The sequence below is a fragment of the Colias croceus genome, chromosome 3, assembly GCF_905220415.1.
Source record: "Colias croceus chromosome 3, ilColCroc2.1".
NCBI lineage: Eukaryota > Metazoa > Arthropoda > Insecta > Lepidoptera > Pieridae > Colias > Colias croceus.
Genome location: NC_059539.1, coordinates 7,333,268 through 7,357,004, shown reverse-complemented (window position 1 = coordinate 7,357,004; position 23,737 = coordinate 7,333,268). Strand labels below are relative to the sequence as shown.

Here is a 23,737-nt window from a genome sequence, read left to right as displayed (position 1 = left end):
TTACATTAGTGCGAATGTTTCTGAGAGGGCTGAGGTAGATAGCACATACATTCTCCTGCAAACTTGCGATACAGGATGCGGTTAAATGGAGACTTAAGCAAATATCTAGCGCAGCGAGTAACGGCAACAATTTAATAGTTTAACAAGTTGCACGATGAACACTACCGAAATTGTTGCTTAATTAATTTACTTCGTCGAAACAGGATATAGCCGCTAAAAATACAGAAAATCTATTTACTTTGTTTTGTAATTTCGTATAAATAAATCTCTTTCCCTCGTTAATTTCGCCGGGTGGGGCTCAAGTGATTAATAGGAGAAACAATCACTTAATAAAGTGTAACGAAAAAGTGATCCCCTTTACAAGTCAGCCAATTATATTGCAAAGATCATTTAAGCTCCTTTTAATAAGGAAGTTTCTATTTCTTTTCTTTTCTACGATAGACAATGATCTATTACAATTTATACTTGAGAAGGCTTCTTGAATTCTTATAAGAATTACGTAAATGCATTACAATGTATTTAAATTGAAAATGGGAAACATAACAAGACTGGGGAAATCTGCTTCGACACAAGCACTGAGCGTAGTGAGAACTCTTGTACATTTCTATTCGAATCTTCTTAAGCTCTCAACATGGTAATGAAATTTCTTATTTTTGTAAGGTATTTGTTGTTACTTTAAATTCCTTTATTGTGTATCTAGAGCACACACAGAAATTAACGAATAAGATATGATTATTTTTTTAAATACAAAAACACTATTAATATGCTTACATTTAAAGCTAAGTAAATGAGTTTACAAATAATTAATGTTATGTTTTTGCTCAATTGCAGTTACTACTTTTTCCGAGATTAATCTCTAAAACTCTCGGAAAAACGATGTTAAAAAAGAAACTAAAATTCATTACACGTGCTGTGAAAATTAATGGCCTTATATTACCGGTGTCAATAGATTTACGATGCAACACGGAACATTTAACTACCCTATATACATTTCTACAACAGCAACGATTAATCATAAAATAACATTCAATAACTGCAAGAATGTTGCAAATTTAAACAAGTTAGCATCTTAATGAAGTCTTTTGGATATAAATAATTCATATAGTGTCAGTGTCATTATTTAATTTCTGTAAGACCTTCAGAGATAAGCATGGCAAGCAATGTATGCAAATCTATTATGTAATAGGTATATATATTATTTCTTATATAAATTGATTTCCTACAAACGCATGCTAATATACCCATGAAAAACTTAAAGTTGTGAAAAGTGGTTTTCCTAGTTACCGTGACTATGTAAACTCATCGATCACACTTCGGATTTCTCAGTAACTCGTGCGGTCTATATAAATACTTGAGTTATAATATATTATGTGTTCTCACAGGAAACTTTGAACAAGATGTATGCGCCAAACTGGCACATTCACACGTCGATGACGATGCTCCACTACTTGGAACTTTGCATTAATATTGAGAATAAACTGAGCTGAGTATAAACATAAGTATAGTGTAATTATATGCAGTTGATGTATTCAATGAATTTGATTATTAAGATATCCAAAAATAAAGCTTATGGATAAATCTATAAGACATTGATTCTGTTTTAATAACTAAATTTCCAATAGTGTTCTATTAAATATAGAGGCAAGTTGATTTTTGTATATTTCTTCGGAAACATTATAACATGATGCATGGAAGAAAGAACTCCAGTAACAACGCGGACAATATGAAGGTTAATCATGCGACCCTTACGTATTATATCACGAATCCTATTTATATGCGTATCGTTCCAGAATATTCACTTATTTATTTTACGTAACTCGATTATTTACTCACGGCGATGGAACTGTTACCGATACTGAATTAGGCTATTTGTACATCAAAAGCAATTTAATCAATTTGAATATGGATTGAAAAAGAAGCGAACAAAGCCACAGGGGAAACACAAAAGGTATTATACGTTCACAAAGACCATTGAAAACGAAGTCGTACAAGGTGTTTTATCAATAAACACCTTTTAATGATTTCCTCTTTAGCTTTCGAGTTCGGATACGTCTAGGTCACGCTTCGCTCTTGTAATTATAAAACAACAACAAAGAAGAAATCCTAAATATGAAAGTAATTAAAGTTTAAAACATCGCTGCTACGCTCATCATTATAACAAAAGAGAACGAGGAATAATTAGGAAGCTTTCAGATGATAGACATTTACAGGATTTATTATCGTCATAAATTAAGACGGAAATTTAATAGACTATAACTAAATCTGATAAACATTGCGGTCAAACTCCGAAGCGACAGACGCAAATCCATTGTCACCACTGATCTGCTTTTCAATGAACGCCTGGCACACTTCTCCATTATAACAAAACTGTCAACCCAACTAAAGATTGGGTCATTGCATATGCTCGATTTTCGTAAGCTGCATGAGCGACTAAACAGAAATAGGGCAACACCTACGTATCCAGAGATATCAGATCGAGTTCGTGCGTTGTGTTTGTTATGTTGACTTGTCGATATTCACGTGAATACACACGGCATAATACTAACATTATACGCTTGTAATTTATTCTGAATTTACGTGTTATTACTTTAAGTCCAATTATTCAACTAATCATTCAATTATTGTTCTCATTAAAATACAGGAGTATTATTTCCTAACTAGTTATCTCTATAGAATTTAGCAAAAAAACAGCTTTTTTGTAACATAAGAACTGTAAGATTAAGAAAATAATATATTACGTTGTGTTAGCAAAAAGAGCTAGCATATATTTTATCTTATTTAACTAATTTTCAATTTAAATTCCAACGACATTGCAATGCTCTTCCTTTTACATTATATTCATTTAAATATTTAATTCTATTAAATGAAGTGATCTTACGTTGCTTGAAATATTAGGTATATAATAGTAAAGACTTACATTCGTCGTGATCTTTGGCGGTGACGGTGAGGACTGTGTGCTGTATATCTTCATTTTCATCGACCTCAGCCTCGTACAGCTCCTTATCGAAGTAGGGCGGGTTGTCATTTTTGTCCGCAATTCCAATTCGGATGAACTTCGTCACTGAAAAGAAATAACAATGGTCAAACTTTGAAAGCCGTAAAACGTTGCGACATGAATTTATGTCAGAAACACAATACCAAAGATTTATGGAGTCGTTATTTTATTGCTATTCGTTTAAAATTGTGTTATTCTTATTTCTACCTTAAATTCAGCGTGGATATAAATATAATGATATGCAAAGGGTTCTCAACAATAAGTCGTAGAGGTTAAAGCAGTGGAAAAGTTCAGTGTTCCAGAAATAGTGTACGAGTGTCACTCGCATTGTATGAACGATCGATGAGCATAGCTGAGACTGCATTATACCGATAGCGTTCGTAAATACTATAAAAACTTATTCTAACAAAATTTAATCAAGCAGACTCGAAGAAAAAGCATTCATTCAATCAGCATAAGATAAATATAACATTTATTTCCTGAATAAGTTCGCATTAGTTTCACCTACTTCAGTCGACACCGCTTCAAGAGATATCCTAAGATAAAGTTCACTGTACAAACTTCTGAAGCCAGAATCAACTTAGAGCACAGTGCCATGAACCAACTCGGTTATTATTGTGCCACCTGATTCAATATGGCACATGAAACATTTGAATATTGTGGCTAAAGCGATACAGCTCAATTTCACATACCCGTTGGCAATCCATCCATAATAATTTTGAAAATAATTGGATATTACTGTGGTCTTTGTAGAATAAATACGATGTGTGAATGATTTTCATTTCCGCTGAATGCACGATTATGATAGATATCAGCTTGTGTATTTGGTGTGCTAATTTAACAAATATTTAGTCTGTGAATCTATTGATAGACACTTGTATTTTAATAAATAATTATTATGTCAAAATAACTTTGAAACAAAAACAAATATTGTGTTGTTGTGGTGTTATATTATAGCAATATACATGGATATAAACTATAATAATCGTTTTCTCGAAAAGCATATTTCGAGAAAGATTTATTCAAACTCAAACTCAAAATTTTATTCTTTCAACAAGACTTCTTATAGAAGCGCTTTTCAATCCACAAAATACATTTTATTATTTACCACTTATTCGGGAAGCAGTTTCTACAGTCTTCTCTGTATTTGCTCTTGCCAGGTCAAGTCAAATATAAAACAGATATAAGAAGAAATGTGAGCTTTTAAGTTGAGTACATTAAATCTCATCCAGTAAAGCTATTAACAATTATATTCATTTGCAAGCACTCCTGTAAATTATTTTGCATTAACGCTTAAAAGGTTAGCTAGTATTCAAGGCCATGGAAACTAAGCAGTATGAAAATTTCTCTATTAAAAGATTTTATCACAGCTGAGCTGCGGATGATAAATTAGGAACCCTTCGAGAAAATTTCTTCCCGCTTTAATATACAAACACTTTGTGGTTTTTCTGCCTTAATCCGACCCACATGTTGGTGTCATAAAACTTCTACGCTTGGTTTCGGGCCGCGGTGAAATAATTTATCCTCCAAGAACATTAGCACATAATTAGAAAGGCTTTCTTAGAATAAACGTTTATACTGAATGTGTGTTGATTCGATGAGGTTTTAATTAGCATATCATGTAAAATAAAACGAGACGAAATATTATTTAATTCAATAGAAATAGAATATTTCACTTTACAGACTTCAAAGTTGTGCTTTGAATTATACAATCTTTTCAGCGATAACACTATTAGGTATCGACTTAAAAACTTGAAATTTATTTATAATAAAATATGAGAATTTGGTGTAAGGCGGTCAACTAAGATACTTTTGTACTAAATACAGGACATGCAAATATAAACTTTTATCATTCGTTTTGATTTGCAACATTTCTTCTCGAAATGTAAACACAAAGTTTTCTAATGATCGTTGTTCCAATTTGTTTATCTCCAGGAAAAAGTTTCAAGTTTTATTGTTGAATTGGTCGTCCATAAAAACTAATCAGCGCATAAAGAGCAGCGTAACGACGCCGCGGGCAACTTTTTGACAAACCAAGGGACAGCGCGGTCCGAGGTCCAACAATTTTGTTAGAAAACTGTGGAAACTCTCGTAAAAATTGACGCGGACAACTCGGCTTCTCTCATTTAATATTCCACTGCCTTTTAGCATACAGGAATACATAAACGAGTCTGTTTCCATTAAACAACACATACGAAATTTATGTCTTCATATTTCCCAGCCAGCCAAAAGTGGCAAGATTTATTATAAGTATATATTTTAATATATTTACGGGCATTGTTGAACATTAAATTCCACTATCTTTTTCTTATTATGATTTCATATAATTTATTAAGTCAAGGTTGAATACGCCATAAATGCTTCATCGATTGAAAAATATTCCTCTAAGTTTTTTTTGCTTGCGTCCTCATTTTATCTCACGCCACTAAAGATATTTTTCTTCTAGTCATTTTAAGAGAAATTTTCTCACAAACCTGAGTGTTACATCATGAAATTCTACGTTATTTTGTACTCTCTTCTGATACAACGATCTTAACGCACTTACATTTTCCGTGTGCAGCGACTCCTCGTCGGCCACAGAAATCTACTTTAATAAAATTGTATATCGACAAAAAATTGTTTTATTCATGTATTAGGGATTTTTCCATTTTCTCAAAAGAACCGTCCTTTGATAGGGTTTCCTCCAGATTTTATTGTGCTTTATTTTATGACCATCATTGCTTTTATTAATATTTATTTTATTTTAACTAAAGTTCCTGAACACAAGATATTTTTGAGTAACATTATTTTTAAATACACTATTAGCATGATATAATATCTGTTAAGAACAACCATCTCTAATCTAATATGTAATATATTAGCATGCGCATAATCCACAAACACAAATTCATGAGAGCTCTCTATAATGGATATAACAAAATGCACAACATCTACTCCGCTTAATGGAATTACGTGCAGAAACGTCCCGGGGCCAAGTGCGATCTTATTGCCGACTTAATGCCGACATATTATCATGACGTCACTGAGCCTAACAGCCTACGTATGAACACAGTATGAAGTATCATCCGTTTAGTCCGAGCAAATCTTCGCTTCCGTACGGAACGTACGTGCATCTCACTTGAATACGTTAAGCCCAGCAGAGCTCTCGCCTGATCGACTTATCAGATCCCTACGTTCTTTCTGAGATAAATGGGGATTCTTCTCTTTCACTGAACGCGATTGAAAACTTAATGTTTGATTCAGGATATCGATATCCTGTGTTGAAGATTTATGTCTGTGTCTGAAAACTTTACAAGAAAACAATAGCTTTATTTTCGTTGCACGTCAACGAAACAGGGAAGTCGGTAATTAGTTTTTAACAGCCGATGCTTTTCTCAGACAGCAACAAAGCCGGCAGGCAGGCAGAGAATAAGTGTTGATTTTTACTTGAAAATTTATGAACGTGCCTGTTTTTGTGAAATGTATTTTCTTTCATTTGAAAATATACATGTTTTTACAAGTTTGCAATCTCGTCTTAACGCTATTTGTATAACATAGCAAACATAATACAGCGGGTATTAATTAATATACGTGAATATGATATGGATAGCATTATACAATACACAGTATATTTTTATTCTATTCCAAAATAACAAAAATACATTTTTTATTTTAGAAATATTTGTGACTGACGATATGTATTGTAAATGTTGATTGAAAGGTATTCATAACTTCAAATATTTTTGTACTAGAATTGTTCACTAGCTTTGTTTCAGTTTTTAAGTAAATTATTAATCAATAAATCAATACTTTTTAATTTAATAAAACATCCAGCCATATAACAGGTTAATTTTAATTTTAATAAAGGTTCTATCACTATAAATTGAGCTCAACCAGACAACTAGTGGGATAATCATAATACAATAAAAAACAATTACGTGGTATGTGCAATACTAGGGTAGCTTATTAATTAGAAATAATAAAGTTATAAGTAGACAAAGTGAAAACAATACATTTATGACGTTATAAGAACAACTTTTTTACTCAGTTTACACCAGGAAAATGCAATGTTATCTACAATGCGCGCATAAAACAAAGAGTGCTTCACGAGAATCTTTCTCGAAACACGTAATAACTTATTAAAGGTTTGAATAAAAAGCTTATCAACGAAAGTGAAGATATCACAAATCACGTATATTTCCCAGCAGGGTGTTGCGGTGTATAAGGTCGGTCATTCTGATATGTCTCCACTGTATATATCCGAAATCCCAATAGAAGCATGATACTGGACTACGCTTATATCGTCCAATAAGACAAATTTATGGAGGTTTTAGAACGTTTTATCATTTTCTTGCTTGGTGCAGCTTAAGCGCTATTATTTTGTGCTGTATTATAAAATTTTGCGACTTTGTTAAAAATTTATAACTATAATAATTCTCACTCTGTTTTAAAATGTTCATATTTTTGAACTTGCTTGTATATTCTAAAGTGACTGTTAATTGGTGAATAGGATTGGATTGAACTTAATAATTAAATGAATTGGGCTCCACAGATAAGGTTTATTCCTATACAATGTATGCTAATTTGTTATTGTGACTCGCGTCCTGTTAATTTATGCTGGTGATTTCAAACACAATATACACAAAATTCAGAGTGTATTCGTGATCATAACACTTTGGTATGACAAATAAAATGTTCACTCAGTTTTCCGGTTTCGATAAGTGTATTTTTTCAATCACAAAATATATTGGTGTCAATAGATATGGGTTCATAGCAACATTATAGAGATGTCATTGTATTGATACGAGTGTGGCCCGAGGGATGAATATAGTTAGCAGAATTCTAAACGAGATTTCCTTCTTAGACTCGAGTGAGTAATAGCGGATCTAGCTTATCTCAGTTATATGTTTATATCAAGACTTGATGTTTCTTAACAGTGAAAGAACTATTTCTGTTTAAATAACAACGCTACAACTTAACCGAGAGCAAGAAAGTTTAATATCTTAACTATTTTATTGAACTCGATGACCTTATTCGAAAATGACAGTATTTAGTACACATGACAGTATTTAGTTTAGTAGTTACATACATAATACATATATACATATTTTCAGGACAATTTTTCACACACGGCACGATCTGATCCCATACTAAGCTTTCGCTTGTATTATGGAAACCAGATGGCTGATAAACATACATACATAAACTCAAACTCAAACTCAAACATTTATTTATTCAATTAGACTTCTTCGAGAAGCACTTTTGAAACGTCAATACATATTTTTATCATTTACCACCGATTCGGAAAGCAGTATCTATGGAGAAGAATCGGCAAGAAACTCCATAGTTGCTCTTTTAAATCATTTCAGTATTACAATTTAATTTTACAAAATATGTAAGTAACCGTACGTATAATAAATATAATTATAAATAAATACTTATATATAGATATTCAACACCCAGACACAGAGCAAACATCTATTTTCATCACACAAATATTTGTCCCGGGTGGGAATCGAACCCACGACCTCTGGCTTGGAAGGCATTGCCACTACCAACCAAGCCAATCGGTCAGGTCGGTCAGTCAGTAATGTTACCTTCCTCTAGAAGTACAGCAGTTAGCGAGACCGTTGGGTATATTATTAATTGTAAACAATACCTAGGTTTGGCTTACTTCCAAACAACTTATTAAAGCAAAATTGTCATAATAGCTGTTTTACTTTGTTCTTGACTACTTATTACAAAAAATAGACATTAAAACTTTTACTGAACCAAATCGATCGAGGAAAACATGGAAAGGTATCTCCAAAGTAATTTTGCACGGTAGTATTAAAATAATTGCTATTTCATGGTGAATTAATAATTTTCTTCGAGACATAGAATTTAACCTAAAATATATTTTCTTGTTTTATGCCACATTTTAGTAAATATACTTCTTTATATACGTCTCAAATCGTACCCAATGACATCAACTTTTAGATTTCGACTCAGAGGAATTTCATAACCAGTGTATAGCTTAGAATATCCATAAAATATATGAATGGTCTGTTTCACACTAAAGACAACTGTAATTTTAAAGCATTCAATATTTCCCCGTTATTCAAAAAAAATATTCTGAATTTAGCTATTGTGAAACAATAATTTTATATTTGATCGTATTGAGTTATAACGATTTTATTATCTTCTGATAGAAATGTTTAAAAAATAACCTTTTAACCTAATACCCTTTTTTATGTAATACTAACATTTATTGTAAATAAAGAGAGTTCAGACATTTCCCTTATTATTTTAACTAAATATCCAATTTGTACTCAAACTAAGTACATGATATACAGCTTACGGTAAGGTCAAAAGAGATCACATCGGAAAGGTATCCTTAATTGTGTTTGTGGCAACTTACGGATACGACCCTAAACAGTTTAGTTAGCGGGGAATTAAATAAACAAGCCCGAGCACGAGTGTTGCCATGTAGTCACCTACAACGGTCATGAAAAATAAACTCCCTGAATTTGTGTGCAATGGACGCTCTTGACCCTCTTCCGTGATAATGATTTCAGAGCTACCACTTGATGCTTTAGTTTGGAATACGTGTAATTGAATTTAATGTTCAAATTTCCAACCAAACCGCAACCACTTCACATGCAGGAAAAATAGCGGATAGTTCCATATAATCATGTGTATGTAATCATTCGAATTTCAAGTGGAAACCAAATGTTTCTATTTCATTACACAATTGAACTAAAATGCTATTTGATTCACTTTGGTTCGCATCGATCTATATAATCTATATCAATAATTTTATGAGTATATTAAAACGTTGTGTTATTTACTCTCAGCAAAACATAAGACAAATTTCTCTCCAATACTCAGGATAGATAATAATTGTTCGAGAAGCGATGACCGCGTGGAAGTGGCAAAATAATAAACAACAGAAGCTAGAACAACTATAAATTAGACTAAGTAACTTTACTCTGTGGTTGAAGTGCCGTATCTGTGTGGAGTGCAACTGGAAATGGCTTTCGTCATCAAAATACATTTTTGTGTTTGCGATAACGAGAAGAATTTCCAACCATTAATGTACCAGAAAGCTTGGAATTTGTTTACAGAATATTCTGTTTACGGTAAGCAAATATAATTATCATACATTACATTATTCGCTCTATTTCTCAGAGAAATGATGACGCTCTGAGAGCTCTTGTTATTATTAGAATAAACTTTCCATAAACATTCGTATGTTTTGGTATTTATATAATAACAACATTATTAACACCTCCGTCATTATACCATAGTACACTCTAATTTATTTTAAAGATTTGTAAGGTCAGCTCAAGTCTAATTAATTATTTTTCTCATACAAAAACAACCTTTGAAGCCTTACGGAAAAAGGGATAAAGTAGCATCCAAAGAAAGCGATATAATAAATTCTTGTTTTATATCAAAACAGCCGTAAAGGAGTAAATGTAAATATCTTTATTTAATACCCAATAGAGTCAAAGGGAAAGGGTAAATATACAAATTCAGGGTGGCGGTTATTTTGTGTGTTCCAAAAACTCTAACTTTAATATCGTAAATACATTTTCCACAAACCACTGAATTGAATAAAATATACCACAAACTTAGAAGTAGACAAACTCAGAAAAATCTAAATCGATTATTGTGAAATCCTTGTTTCTCGACAGCATAAATGTTCTTATCATTACATTAATAAAGTATTTATAACAACAGGCTTTTCATTAAACGAATATAAATAATTTATTATTCCACTTTAGTTTTCAAGTTTAACAGCATGCAATCAGTAGAAAATATTATTTTGCATAAAATATCGTTACCTGATAAAATTCACTACGATGTAAAACATTTTTGAGAAATGCAAACGTGTTTAATTTTAAATGACAGTGTAAACGAGAGTGTCGATCCACATTTTATTAAAAATATTTATTCATAAAGCACTCGGAACGGCACACCGATTTCGAAGATTACTCTGAAATGAATAAAAGAAGACCCGAGAGCTTTCGCGTGATTCCTACCGAGGGACTGACGAGATGAGAAATGGTGTGAGACTGTAGGTTCTGTTCACGAATTACTCGATAGCGGAGCAATCTATCATGTGAGTCGAAGGTTGCGAACGAACGTTGTTTTCGAAGACACGAGGGAGGTAACTAAGCTGTATGAAGAGGATCGTCGTGTCGGAATGACGGCCGCAGTTACGGCAGCCGGAGTGCAACAGCTCAGATTGAGTTATTGTCTCATCTGTATCTCGCTGCGGACGCCGTGTCGCCAATCTGTCTGGCCCCAGGTGCGCCCTTATTGCACTGACGCGACATTGCATCCACTCGGTCACAGTTGTATTGATATTGCATTTGTCATTTTCCAGCAAAACAGATTTGTATCTATATTTTACTTTTATCTATGCAATACGCTAGAGAGTCGCTAGCGTTACGAACACTTCCAATAACGGACACGATTTATTCTTGAAATTTATATGCGATACGTGTTTTAATTGTATCCCTTAGTTGTCATAAATATAAATATCTAACGTGACAATGTTTGCGAGATTCTAAGCAGGTATTACGTGGAATTCATTGGACCGATTTTATTGAAACTTTTCAAGAGTTTCATGAATACCTTAGAGGCTCGCTCTATTTCGAAAATTATCATACTTTTCAAGCCTTGTTCTTTCAGTTAAAATAATTTATCCCAAGTTGCGATGCCAAATTGTTACTCCAGTGTTTTCTTATGTTTACAAAAACAGAATATTAATATTAAATTGGAATAACTTATTAGTTTACTTTAATATTAAAAAGGTTATGTTATTTAACTTCATTAATTTGTTCTTACATTAATGTAAAATAAAATGTTTACTATTTCAAAGTACAATAGAGACCATAAATGCCCGCAGCTGGATTAATTAAAAGGTAATTACGGTTTAAATTTATCAAACCATTGACTTACATTTTTGACGTAATATATGAGCATACACTTTATATATTTGCAATTTATTACATAACGAACTTTATTCCCTTGTTATATAATGTTACAGATGTAAATGTACTTTCTTTGTATCTGCTCATATCTTGTGACAATCGTCAAGAAATTCGCGTAAAGCGGTGGCGAAGCGAGATCTCTAGTCACAAAATACTCCATTAAAGTTTTGACACAAACAAGTATGATGCTTGTAACATATCAAGTTCCTTACAAGTTAATATATGCTAAAGTTTATGTCAATGATACACTGTGACTTTAAACAAAAGTGTTGCTGGAGATCCTCATACGATAATATGCGAATTTTCGCACAATTATATTTTCAATGGAACTGTTATAGATTTATATTTTGTAAATAGACAAAGCTGAATAAACATGCAAATACCCTTTAATGATTTATCACAATATGTAAAATATAAGTTTAACGATTACCCATTGTTATATATTTTTTTCTTTGTTGTATTACGCCAATAGCATAAAGGATCGTCAGAAAAATAGATATAAATATTAAATATAATAAATATTATAGGACATTATTACACAAATCGACCTAGTCCCACAGTAAGCTCAATTAAGGCTTGTGTTGTGGGTACTAGGCGACGATAAATATAATATTTAATAAATACATATATAGATAATAACACCCAGACCCAAGAACAAATAATTGAGTTCATCACACAAATATTTGCCCTGACCGGGGATCGAACCCGGGACCGTCGGCTCAGTAGGCAGTTACTTTACCACTGCGCCAACCGCGTCGTCAAATATGAACGAGTATTATGTATATTTTTCCAACAAGGAACTCGAACATAATATGTTATTTTATCCTGTTCGAAAAATCTCTGATTGATGTTACCTATAACAAAGGTTTATATAAAAACATTTGAATGCTATACATTTATTCTAAAAATATAAATGCCAATTGCATGAAATACGGATCCCATCTTCACTTTAACGACATACAATAAAAGTGTGTAATAAACACTTCAATTACTTTAAAGATCATTCACTCAAATCTCTGTGGATATAATGCCACTTAAGTTTAGCTTTCTATTTGCATTGTAAACTAATAAGAGTATAAATAACATATTATATTTATTTTGAACAAGTTAATTCGAGAAGGGCACGTGTATGTTAAACACAAGATGATAACTATTTTACTCACGTACACAAATTGAAAGAAATTTAACGCAAGCAATATTGGAAATCTCATATTTATCACTTTGTTTAATTTTTTATTGTTATTTTGGGAAAAATTAATGAAACAAAACTTTTAAAAGAAAATGGCTTTAAGTCCAGCGTCAGCAGGTACCTACTTATTTATAACAGTTGGTCAATTAAAAATGAAAGCCTCTCTAAAACTCTCTGAAACGAGAAAAATTGGCAAAGTATGAGTTTTATATTCAGGCATTCGTTACAATACTTTTGGCAGTTGCGTAGGACATTAGCTTTAATGGCTGCAATTCATTATATATACAGAAACCAAGATACGTATATTTGTAGATATAAACTGTCTTTGAAGAATAATATGCTTTGTTGATTTTAAAGTTAAACAAAATACATTTAATTCTACTTTTTCTTTTTCTACTGCTAAGTGTATTTTAAAGACACAGCTTACATCTTAAATTAAGCATGGTAATTATCAAGAAATATAAAGATAAGACGACCACAAGAAGTTGCCTATATATTTATTTCAGAAAAAAATCATAACTTTCTCTACTTAGATAAAAATACACTATTTGCTATACGAGTTAGAGCTGTTTATAAAGATTAATTTATTCCGTTTTCCTGTGAACAAAGTACGGGGGAGGTGAGGACTGTGGGAAAGTCTAACATCGAGTGTGGAATGGGTCGTAAAAGCAGACGTAAATAACACATACAGATACGAGAACTTCGCAGAAGATTTGCGACATAAATTCGACTTACATAATTATTACAGACATACGTTTCTCAATAATAAATTATCCAATTTTACCTAAGTAAGTGCTGTTCGTCAAAACCCAAAATATTTTCAAGGGGTCCACCATATCCGCGTGTGCAAGCACCAGAGAGCGGTTTTTCACCGCATGGCGCACTTAAAGCATCGACTGCGATTACGATACCACACCGCTTACATGCCACACACTAATTGTATAACTGCACAGCACTGAAATTGGGATTTCACTTTTGTGAGTTTCGGCAGGTTTGACATTGAAGGGAATAGAAGTACGGAGGGAAGCGCGAGAGCCGGGCGGTCGGCGACGGAACGCGGAGCGACTGCCGCGTCGCCGAGCCCGCCCCTAGCCCCAACAACCCCGCCTAGCGCTGTGCCAAACGATCTGCAACGTTTTCAAATACCAAAACATCATGTTATAAACAAATAAACTTCTAATATAGTCACTTAACTATGATGTTAGTTAAGGGTTGAAATTGAGATAAAACATTAAAATACTTATCTTGCTGTTCTACGAAAAACACAGAGAATAAAGGAGTTAGAAAAAACATACACGCAAGATCATTTGTTTGATTATTATTTTTTAAAGATAGGAAAGTGCCCATATTATAATTATATTTTTATTTTGATCCACGAAATTTCTAGAAAAATACATCTTTAACACTGATCAAAATATAGTATGGCACTTGGATGGTTGTGCACAAAGAATTAGTCTAGCGTAAAAAGCGCAGTTAGTATCGTCAAATATTGTTCAACCAGAAATCAAATAGAAGTTTTTTCTAAAAATAAATTCTAGATTTGAATACCTATTGAGTCGGCACGAAAAAGTAAAACGAAAATTACGCTCTAAATGAGCAAAGGTTTGAATTCACGATATTACAGTAAAATATAACACAAAAAATAAACTATACAAAAGCAAACTTTTGTAAAACTTGCTAATGAGTAATTTCTCCGGGGATTCTGACAAGACTTCGAAAACAATCATTTATATTATAGAATTGCAAGTTTTCTTTGGAACGTTGTGTTGATACACAAAAAATTCGTACAAAATAGGGTAATTGCGCCTGTTCGCGTCCACTTAGTGCAGTTGGAAAGTTTGAAGGAGAAAATAAAAATGTTCCAGAACAAATTTCAACGCAAAATTTATGTAACGTGTTCATTACATAGTCTATTTTAAGATTTAATTTCAATTATGTTGGAAATATCATGTGGTTTTTATTTATCTAGACAAATAGCAGAATTAGGCGTTTTACCCAGTTCGCGTCCAAAAATTCCAGTTTGCGTCCACCCGTGGACCAGTTCGCGTCCACCAGCTTAGAAAAGGAATAAAGAGTGTATTGGGTGATATTTTATCAGATAAATGCAAATAAAAATTAGATTTTAATAAATCATTTATTTACGAATATAGTTATTTAATAAAAACCGGCCAAATGCGAGTGGGACTCGCATACCAAGGGTTCCGTATTAACCTGTCTTTTTTCATATGTTTTAACTATAAATGATTATTTTTTCAATGTTTCCCTTATTTGTGCTATAAAACGTTGCTTCGTACCAAACTTCAAGTGTCTGTGTTCACGTAAAGTACCCTGTAGGTTTTGATTCCCTTGCGAATGTCGAAATTTGCGAAAATTTGCAGCATAAACGGCTGTATCTTTTGATTGCTTTGGCTTATAAGTTTGATTTTTTCACTGCTTCAAGGGACCGTAGACTTGAATATTCAATATAAATTTCAGCTTTATACCTCCACGCGTTACTGAGAAAAAGGGTCTTGACAGAAAGACCGGCAGACGGACATACAGACGGACGGATATCAAAGTGATCCTACAAGGATTCCGGTTTTTCCTTTTGAGGTTCGGAACCCTAAAATCAACATTATTATTAATATAATTCACTGTGTAAGGAAACTGGAAAAACTTATTTATACTTATCTTCTCATCATTATTAGAACCAAAAATTAACAAAAAACAAAGTTACGTTATGTAAATAAATAATCATCAGTTCTATAAGATTACCTACCTACCCTATTTTTTAGTTTCTAATGAATTAAATTTCTTTTTTGTTTATATTATTTTCTTAACCACAGACTAATACACTCTCATTCTCAAAAATACTAGTCGCATTCTTAGATTACCCATTTTAAAATGAAAAAATAGCATAAAAATTTGCTAATTTGAATGAAAATTTAAATTATCAACTTGTGGTCTTAAGTGAAAAATTTACAATCTATTTTAAATTACATATTTTAACAAACAATTTATTGCTACGTCATGAAAAACAATGTGGACGCAATATGTTCTATCGTTATGCACTATAGGTATAGTTTGCGCCCACCGTGGACGCAAAATGGAAGTTGTACAAATTCGGTGTAGTAATTCGCGTCCACCTTATTTTAGCTATTAATTGTAAAAGAAATAAGCTGATTTATAATCCATACTATTCCATGTTTTGTTAGCAAAGCAAAGAAACAGTTACATATTCAAAAATTCACATTTAACAATAAGATACTTACCGTCAAACGAGACGCTGCGCACTATTTTTTTCTCAAAATCCTGCGCGTTTTAGTTATTTCGTTTAATACCCAAAATTAAATATTTTTTTTTAATAGGATAGGCGGTGCGCAGGCATATTTTGAATATGTGTGCATGTCTCTTATATATTGAGGTATTATCGGAAATTTTTCTTATTATAATTTTACATAAAGTATACTTATTTTCGTGAATTTTCTAAAAGATATCCGCAAAATGGACGCGAATAGGCAGGTGGACGCGAACAGGCGCAATGACCCTACTTGAATATGCATTAAAGCTGCATACACTAGGAAATAGATAGAGGAACCTCTCGTGGTATTAAATTTAAGCACGTCGTAACATATTTAATGGTGTGACATAAATAACAGTAAGCTGCATCGGCAGTTTCAGTATGTGGCAATATTTTTTCGTGTTCCTCCTTTTATATTTCCATTCTACATTCAATTTCGAGTATTCATTGTTTTCGTTTTACCTAGATTTGGTTTTAATATAACAGTTAATTATCTTTCATCATTAAGTTATCAAAAGCAAAATTTAATTCGCGAGACCGAAGCTTGTATTAAAACCAGGAGTCGAGTCAGGTCGGAGTATTACCGACTGCGCAATCATTAATTTGTACCTTTCGGATCAGTAGTCTCTCGAATTAATACGCGAGATTTAACTATTACTATGAGAAGTTTATAATGATTTATGAATTTATTTAGTTCAAATAATCTTTCACGTCGGTTAATAATAGTTTTTCGTAACTATCCAAATTTGCCTTTGACAGTTGACTGTGATATTGGAAAACTGAATAGTTTTGATGATATTTGGTAGCTGATTAAGGCTTCCTTAAAATAAAATTTTATACGAAGTTTGAGTTTTCAAAACTAAGTAATTTTATATCAACATTACGTAATTTTGTATTTAAATCAAATACATTCTCAGTTGACCTTCCTAAGTATCTGCCAAAACACTGCTAGTATGGATCTATTATTCACCTATAACAATAATGATTTAATGATATTCAAGTCATTACTTTATACACTCAGTGTTGATTGAAAATCATGTATATGTGAATAGAAATTGCATCAATGCCAACCAAGTTCTAAGCGTTAGACAAAAATCCAATACATTTTCACCTTAACTAAGTCCACTTCGAGTTAGTTCGTTTACTACAAAAGTACGGGAGCGCTTTAAACGACAATATCTTCTTAATACTCTTAGCTGCGAGCTGAATTTGAACAGCACTTGTTAGACATTATTTTTTAAACGATATTCATTTTTACACAGTCAGATGGATATACGACAAATAGGCTCTAACAACGTCATTTCTCATTTTACAATTAGCTTAAATGTTCGAGTTATTAGTTATATTATTAGTTCTCGTGCATGCTATAAATTATAGAACGATTTGCGCCACAATTTATACAAGTAGGAGGAACCGCATATCGTTAATTTAACGTACATTTTACTTAAATTCTAAATGTAAAAATAAGAAAAGGTTTTGATGGTGAGTCTTCATTTTGAGTCTTTGTGATGGATCACTCGAATATTGATTCATTTTTTTTTTAATTTTTTAATTTACAGTTTGAAGCATCGATGTTAAGCTTTCTTTCATTAATTTAATAAAGAATAACAACCTTTACTAGACAAAATTTCTTGGAAAATCTCAACAAAGGAATAATAAGAAACTAATTTCTTGCAGAAAAATTTGAAATAACAAATAGTAGTATTGTTGGGTTAAAACAGAAAATAAATAAACGAACTTTCCTTTAACGCAATATTGTATAGAACAAATTATTTTTGATAATCATCTCCATTTTCCGACTCATTTCAATTTTTAGAAATTTTTTAACGAAAACTTTCCGGAATCCCAGTTTGCATACAAAACGATTAATTAACAAGATCAACAACACTTCGTAAACGGAGGTAATACAAACAGCCCGTCCAGGACGCGCAAACACGAAAAAATATAGCTAGATCCGAAATAAAGTTCCTGTTAATTAATGTGCTTAACTCCGTATGTAACCCGTGATGCCGACTCTAGATAATATGTTTAAACTCATTTATATTTATTGCGCTCGCGAATCACTCGCAAATTAACCACCGTTACATATCTAATTGAATCCTCTGAATCTAATTGAAGTCTGAATCGATTCTTGAATATTGTGGATTTTAAATTTATACATAAGGGCCACTCAAAATATAGTGCTATATAGTCGTAGATTTAATAGTGTATATAAGTCACAGTCACGAGGGCGCACTCTAAATGGCTACTAATAAATCTCAAGAAAGTTTTTGCATCTTACAACGATTTTGTATTACACTTCTGAACGTCTTTTGAAGTGATTTTTCAATATAATATATGTATACAGTAGATCCATTAGACAAAATTCGAAACTTTTGTAGTGAATAATAAAGTTTATTTTGTTTCATTAAGTACCTATAATTATCGTCAAGTCAAGTCATATTGTTTTTTTCATTTTGTCTTATAAATTCATTAGCTTTATTTACTTTGAAAACTAGATTTTCTTTTCATATTATACTCAAGTACGAAACAACGGAAAATTTATATATAATAATATGTATCCATTTGCGAAAGAAATTTTATATGTTTGCGCAAGTTCTTTTGCTTTTGCTTTATGTGTTGTGCAAACAGTCAGCTCTGTATAGACTTTCCGGTTCTATTGTGTGGAAATGTTCTGAATAAATGGTACTTTCATAAAATTGAAGTACCTATACGCCTTCCGTCATGGCGTCGCGCCGCCATCAGTCCGCCACTAATCGGCGCTAACCTCAAGTTTATAGTGCAGTTACGGCTTAAGCTATAAATATCAATATACGCTCATAAGCGGACGACACGCTTAAGCAATAATGATGATACATCGAGAACTAAATAACCACTCAGCAAAGCCTTCTTGACGTCTAAGAGCATTATGCTTCATGCTACGAATAATCCGATGGATCGTTAAGCATCCCGATACATGACGTAATTATACAAAATATTTACTTAATATTTGATAGTATGCATGCCCGGAGGCAATTTTAATTCAGATAATAAAAAGAATATTCTCATAATAGTTCACGTCCTTTAACTCTGTTTATAAGTAACGTAGCGAACGTAACTTCTAAATTTTAGTTTATCTAAAACTGAAAATGCGAACATAAATAAAATATGTGGCTTTCATACACATCACAATGTAATTTGGGCAGTCTGTCCATCCAAGATAACATAGTTTATCCTAACAAAGAAGCGTCGCTTCGGAGCCTGCCAAGTGTTAAAAGTAGGGAAGTCGGGTTAGGAGGGTCGCCGCCAACTCTCTTCCGATTTCCGACTCCCCATTACACAACAGCGATGTTAGAGATAAGTATTTATACCACATTTATACGCCACACAACATTGTGATTATTATTACGATTAAAGGCTATTACTGTATCTGATACACTTAAATTGAAAGCTCAGGAACTATTTTAATTATATGCAAAATATCATCCTATTGATGAAAATTAATTGACTGATTTTCGAGAAAGAATCGAATTTGTTCGAGTTTCAATTTATTTTTTACATTTGTTTTCATTGAAACCTTTATAAAAGTACCTACCATTAGGCCAATGAATAAATAATATAAGAAAGAAAGAAAGCAAACTTCACAACTGAATTAAATAATGCAAATAGAAATGCAAAATAAAATAAGAATCAAAGTGAAACGGCTGCAAATAAAGCAGTATAAGCTGCGTTTCGGAACAAACTAGTGAAAATTAAATGCATCTAAGCACAAACGCTGGATAGCGGAATTACACAAATGAAAATGTTCATATTGTAACTACTTAACATTTACATTCATATAGAAATAGTTTTTCGGGCGTATGAAATAGGATTGTGTCAGGTTAATAAACCGCTGTGAAATATTGATGGACGTAGACACACGGAGATAATTGTGGAGACGTGCCATGAATAATAATTTCATTAGGCGCTATTAAGCTATGCCGAGAGTTCCTACGCAACGAGTATGCAATGGCATTTCTGCTTCTATTCTATTATAGTAGGTGGACTCCATAATTGAAATAGATTATTTTTAATTTATTGATTAATTATTATTAGAGTCCTACTTATAAAGCAGTTTCTTTGTCATGGCTACATTCGTTTGATCGTCTAGTAACTAACACAAACTTCATAGTAATTTAATTAGCTTTTTCCCCGAATACAAGCAGAATAGTTCGCAATTACTTGTATCATCCATACATAACAGAGAAAAGGTCTTTAATTAGAGTATCTCTACTAATACTAAGATAATAATAGTTTTAGTCCAGCGAAGCGACGTAGACAGACCACAAAGCTTTTTTAAACTTTTAACTGTGCAATGAGAATACATTTTTGTTAGTTCTTTTGTGTTTAAACCAGATTTAAATAATAAAAAGCCTCTTTTTAGTTTTAAATTATAAAGATAATGCATTAATGAGCATGAATTAATGAAATTAATGTTTTTATATCAATATTCACTTTTAATTAATGAATGACATTTTAAAGCGATCATGTTTTCGGAGACTAAAACATTACCTATAGCCCTCATTTCTGCTATTTACGGTCCATTACTGCCTGAGAGCATTGCCTATTAATCTTTAGAGGTAACGGTAGATGCATACACCAGCTTATCATACTATCGCAGATATATGGTATTGCTAGATAATGCTTATGATTGATGAGGTTTGGATGAAATTACTCGTTCAATAATTCAAAATAGCACAGTAAATTAAAGATACAAGTAACACATGTTCTAATATATAAACTTTTAAATACGTTTCGTTAAAAGTATATACTAACAAATGTACTAATCGTGAAAGATAAAATTGTTCATTTTGTATTGCTACAACGGTTGAATAAATTGAAACGTACAGGCAGGTAAACTTGATTTAACAAAGCTATTATGTAGACAGCGCAGAACGACAACGCTTAACAAATTTAATTGTATAGCCAAGTAAGTCGATACAGCAAATAGGAGTTTGCAAGTTGGTTACCGTTAAGCATACAGCTCATTAAACTTCTGCCATCCACATTGCCGGCGACTCGGTTCAGGGTTTCTTGAGGACAGAAATGACACTTGTCTGTTTTATCATCGACCTTTTAGTTGGCTTAACCCACTTATTAACGCTACAAAACGTTCGTAGTCAGCGAAAATTAATAAGAGCGTCCTTCAGTATCCCCGCCGTCCAAGGACAACTATTTTAATAAAGCTACTTCCAGTGTATTATATAATTAATAAGATATCAGATTTGTTACACGGGCAGTAACAGTTATTATTCTATTACTAACGCAATAAGGTTCGACATTTCTCGGAAAACAATGAATCAGTCATTTTTCTACATAGATAAAATTTTATTGTAGTCAGGAACCTTTCCCCATGCGGACCTGAATACGAAGCAGGCAATAAGGGACAACAGAAACAATTTACTAAACACTATTATCAATGTTATAGCCGTGAGTAAAAGCTACGACTATAAGAAAAACTTTAACCTTTATCTTATTGAGCATAAAAAGTATTATATTAAAAGCAGCAATAATATATTATTGTCTGTACAAAAAATATCCTTTGAACATAGCTTTAATAGTTTTATATTTTATGAGGATTTCGAATAACTCTTTGTCTCCGTATATATCCGCAGAACTAATATAAATCATTTATCATAGTATAAAAGCTCCAGAACGATTATAATCCAGAATAATCGTTTCTTTTAACAAACGATACTTGGAAATTATTTTCCCACCTTTTGTATCTTTATTTTGAACTAGCGGGCGGCCCCGGCTTCGCCCGTGGTACATATTTACGTTTTCTCAACATTAGAACCATCCTCGTACTTCAAGGAATATAATAATAAAAAAAGAATTATCGGAATTGGTTCAGCCGTTCACACGTGATGCCGTGACAACGCGTTTCATTATATATATATATATCGATTATGAATTTGTCTTTACCTTTTAAATATAATTATCTTGATTTAGCTGTAAAAATCTATTTCTAAATTTCAATGATAATATATTTACTGAGCTAAAGCGATTTTCTTTGAATGAAAAAGAAAAAATCGAACAAATGAACAGCTTTGGTCACTATAAGTGAGATGGCACAATGAAGAAGTGGTGAAGTCACTTTAGCCGAACTTTACTCCAGAGAACTTTGGAGGAAAATCAAACTTCGCACTACGACAGTCATTGTATATTAGTCATAAGCAATGTTGCCCTATAATATATAACTGTACATTGAGCTGTTACTTAAATGTATTGACTTTAATAAACAAGATGCCATCGTAATTGTTAAACATAATGGCAACGTGAAGTTTCTATTGAAAGTGATACAATGAGAGCCCAGTCCATCTTTGTGTATTTCTTGCTTTTCTTTGGGGCCAGGGCGCTTGAATAAAAGATTCGTATATTATCCCAGACTTGGACCGAGTACAATAGAACAGCGACAACGCAGCGACTGTAACTCAGTAAGCAAGGAAACCACCATTGTAAAATACAACTGCTTCGGGTGTCCAACGACGCTATTCCAATTACCGAATTAAATCAATTAGGATATTCTTGAATGTTAGTGGTGCAAGTATTCAAAAAAATATCTTGGATGTTTGTTTCCTTACCGTGTCTGAAAAAAAAATGTTGTACAAAAAGCAATACATCATTCCATAAGTATGCCGATTTTGATATGAGGGCCCCCTAAGGGTAAATAAAAACTTGTGAAGAAAAGTCACGCGTTGGTTTTATGGCTTTAGAAAAAGGGTTCTGTTCTCTGAATAACGAAACATAATTCGTCGTCTTCCCGTAAGTAGTTTGAAGTGCAAACAAAAGAACGATACGAGCGTTTCACGCATACACAAAAGAAAACGAGCCAAATCCGCGCCGATTGTACGCAAATTGTGATTCTCACGAAAACATCTAAGGTCACGCGTCACTGACCTGACGTTATTTGTCAGAGTGGATCGAAAAGCAATTTCACCTAACTGGAGACTATTTGTCACACATAAAACGTGATGTATGGAGGCCTTCCGTCGATACATTCTCCAGCCGCAGCGGACTCCGGAACTAATGTGGACGGACTTCTAAATGATATACTTATTCTAACTTCATCCCTTCACTTTTACGGTTCTGATTTTATTATAAAGGGTCTGTAAATAGTAAAAATTTCTTGATTTTTGTCCTTTTTATTATAGTGCCAGTCAGTAGGTTGTTTTCTAACAAGGAGAAGAAATATTAGTAACATTTTAATTAATTACTGTTATGTGCTATAATATGATTATACTGGCTATTACTTATTCCAACAATCATAGGAGAAAGGGCAACCTCCGAAA

The 23,737-nt window shown here is 32.5% G+C and overlaps 1 protein-coding gene across 4 annotated transcripts in view; it reads right to left on the bottom strand.

The window, feature by feature from the left end:
- Window positions 1-23,737, bottom strand: part of LOC123706450 (neural-cadherin) — a 220,204-nt gene that overhangs the window by 47,276 nt on the left and 149,191 nt on the right. For all 4 annotated transcript variants that reach the window (XM_045655729.1, XM_045655728.1, XM_045655730.1 and 1 more), the window contains one exon: window positions 2,918-3,061. In XM_045655729.1, coding sequence (XP_045511685.1) covers window positions 2,918-3,061 — 144 coding nt within the window. The remainder of the gene's footprint in view (window positions 1-2,917; window positions 3,062-23,737) is intronic.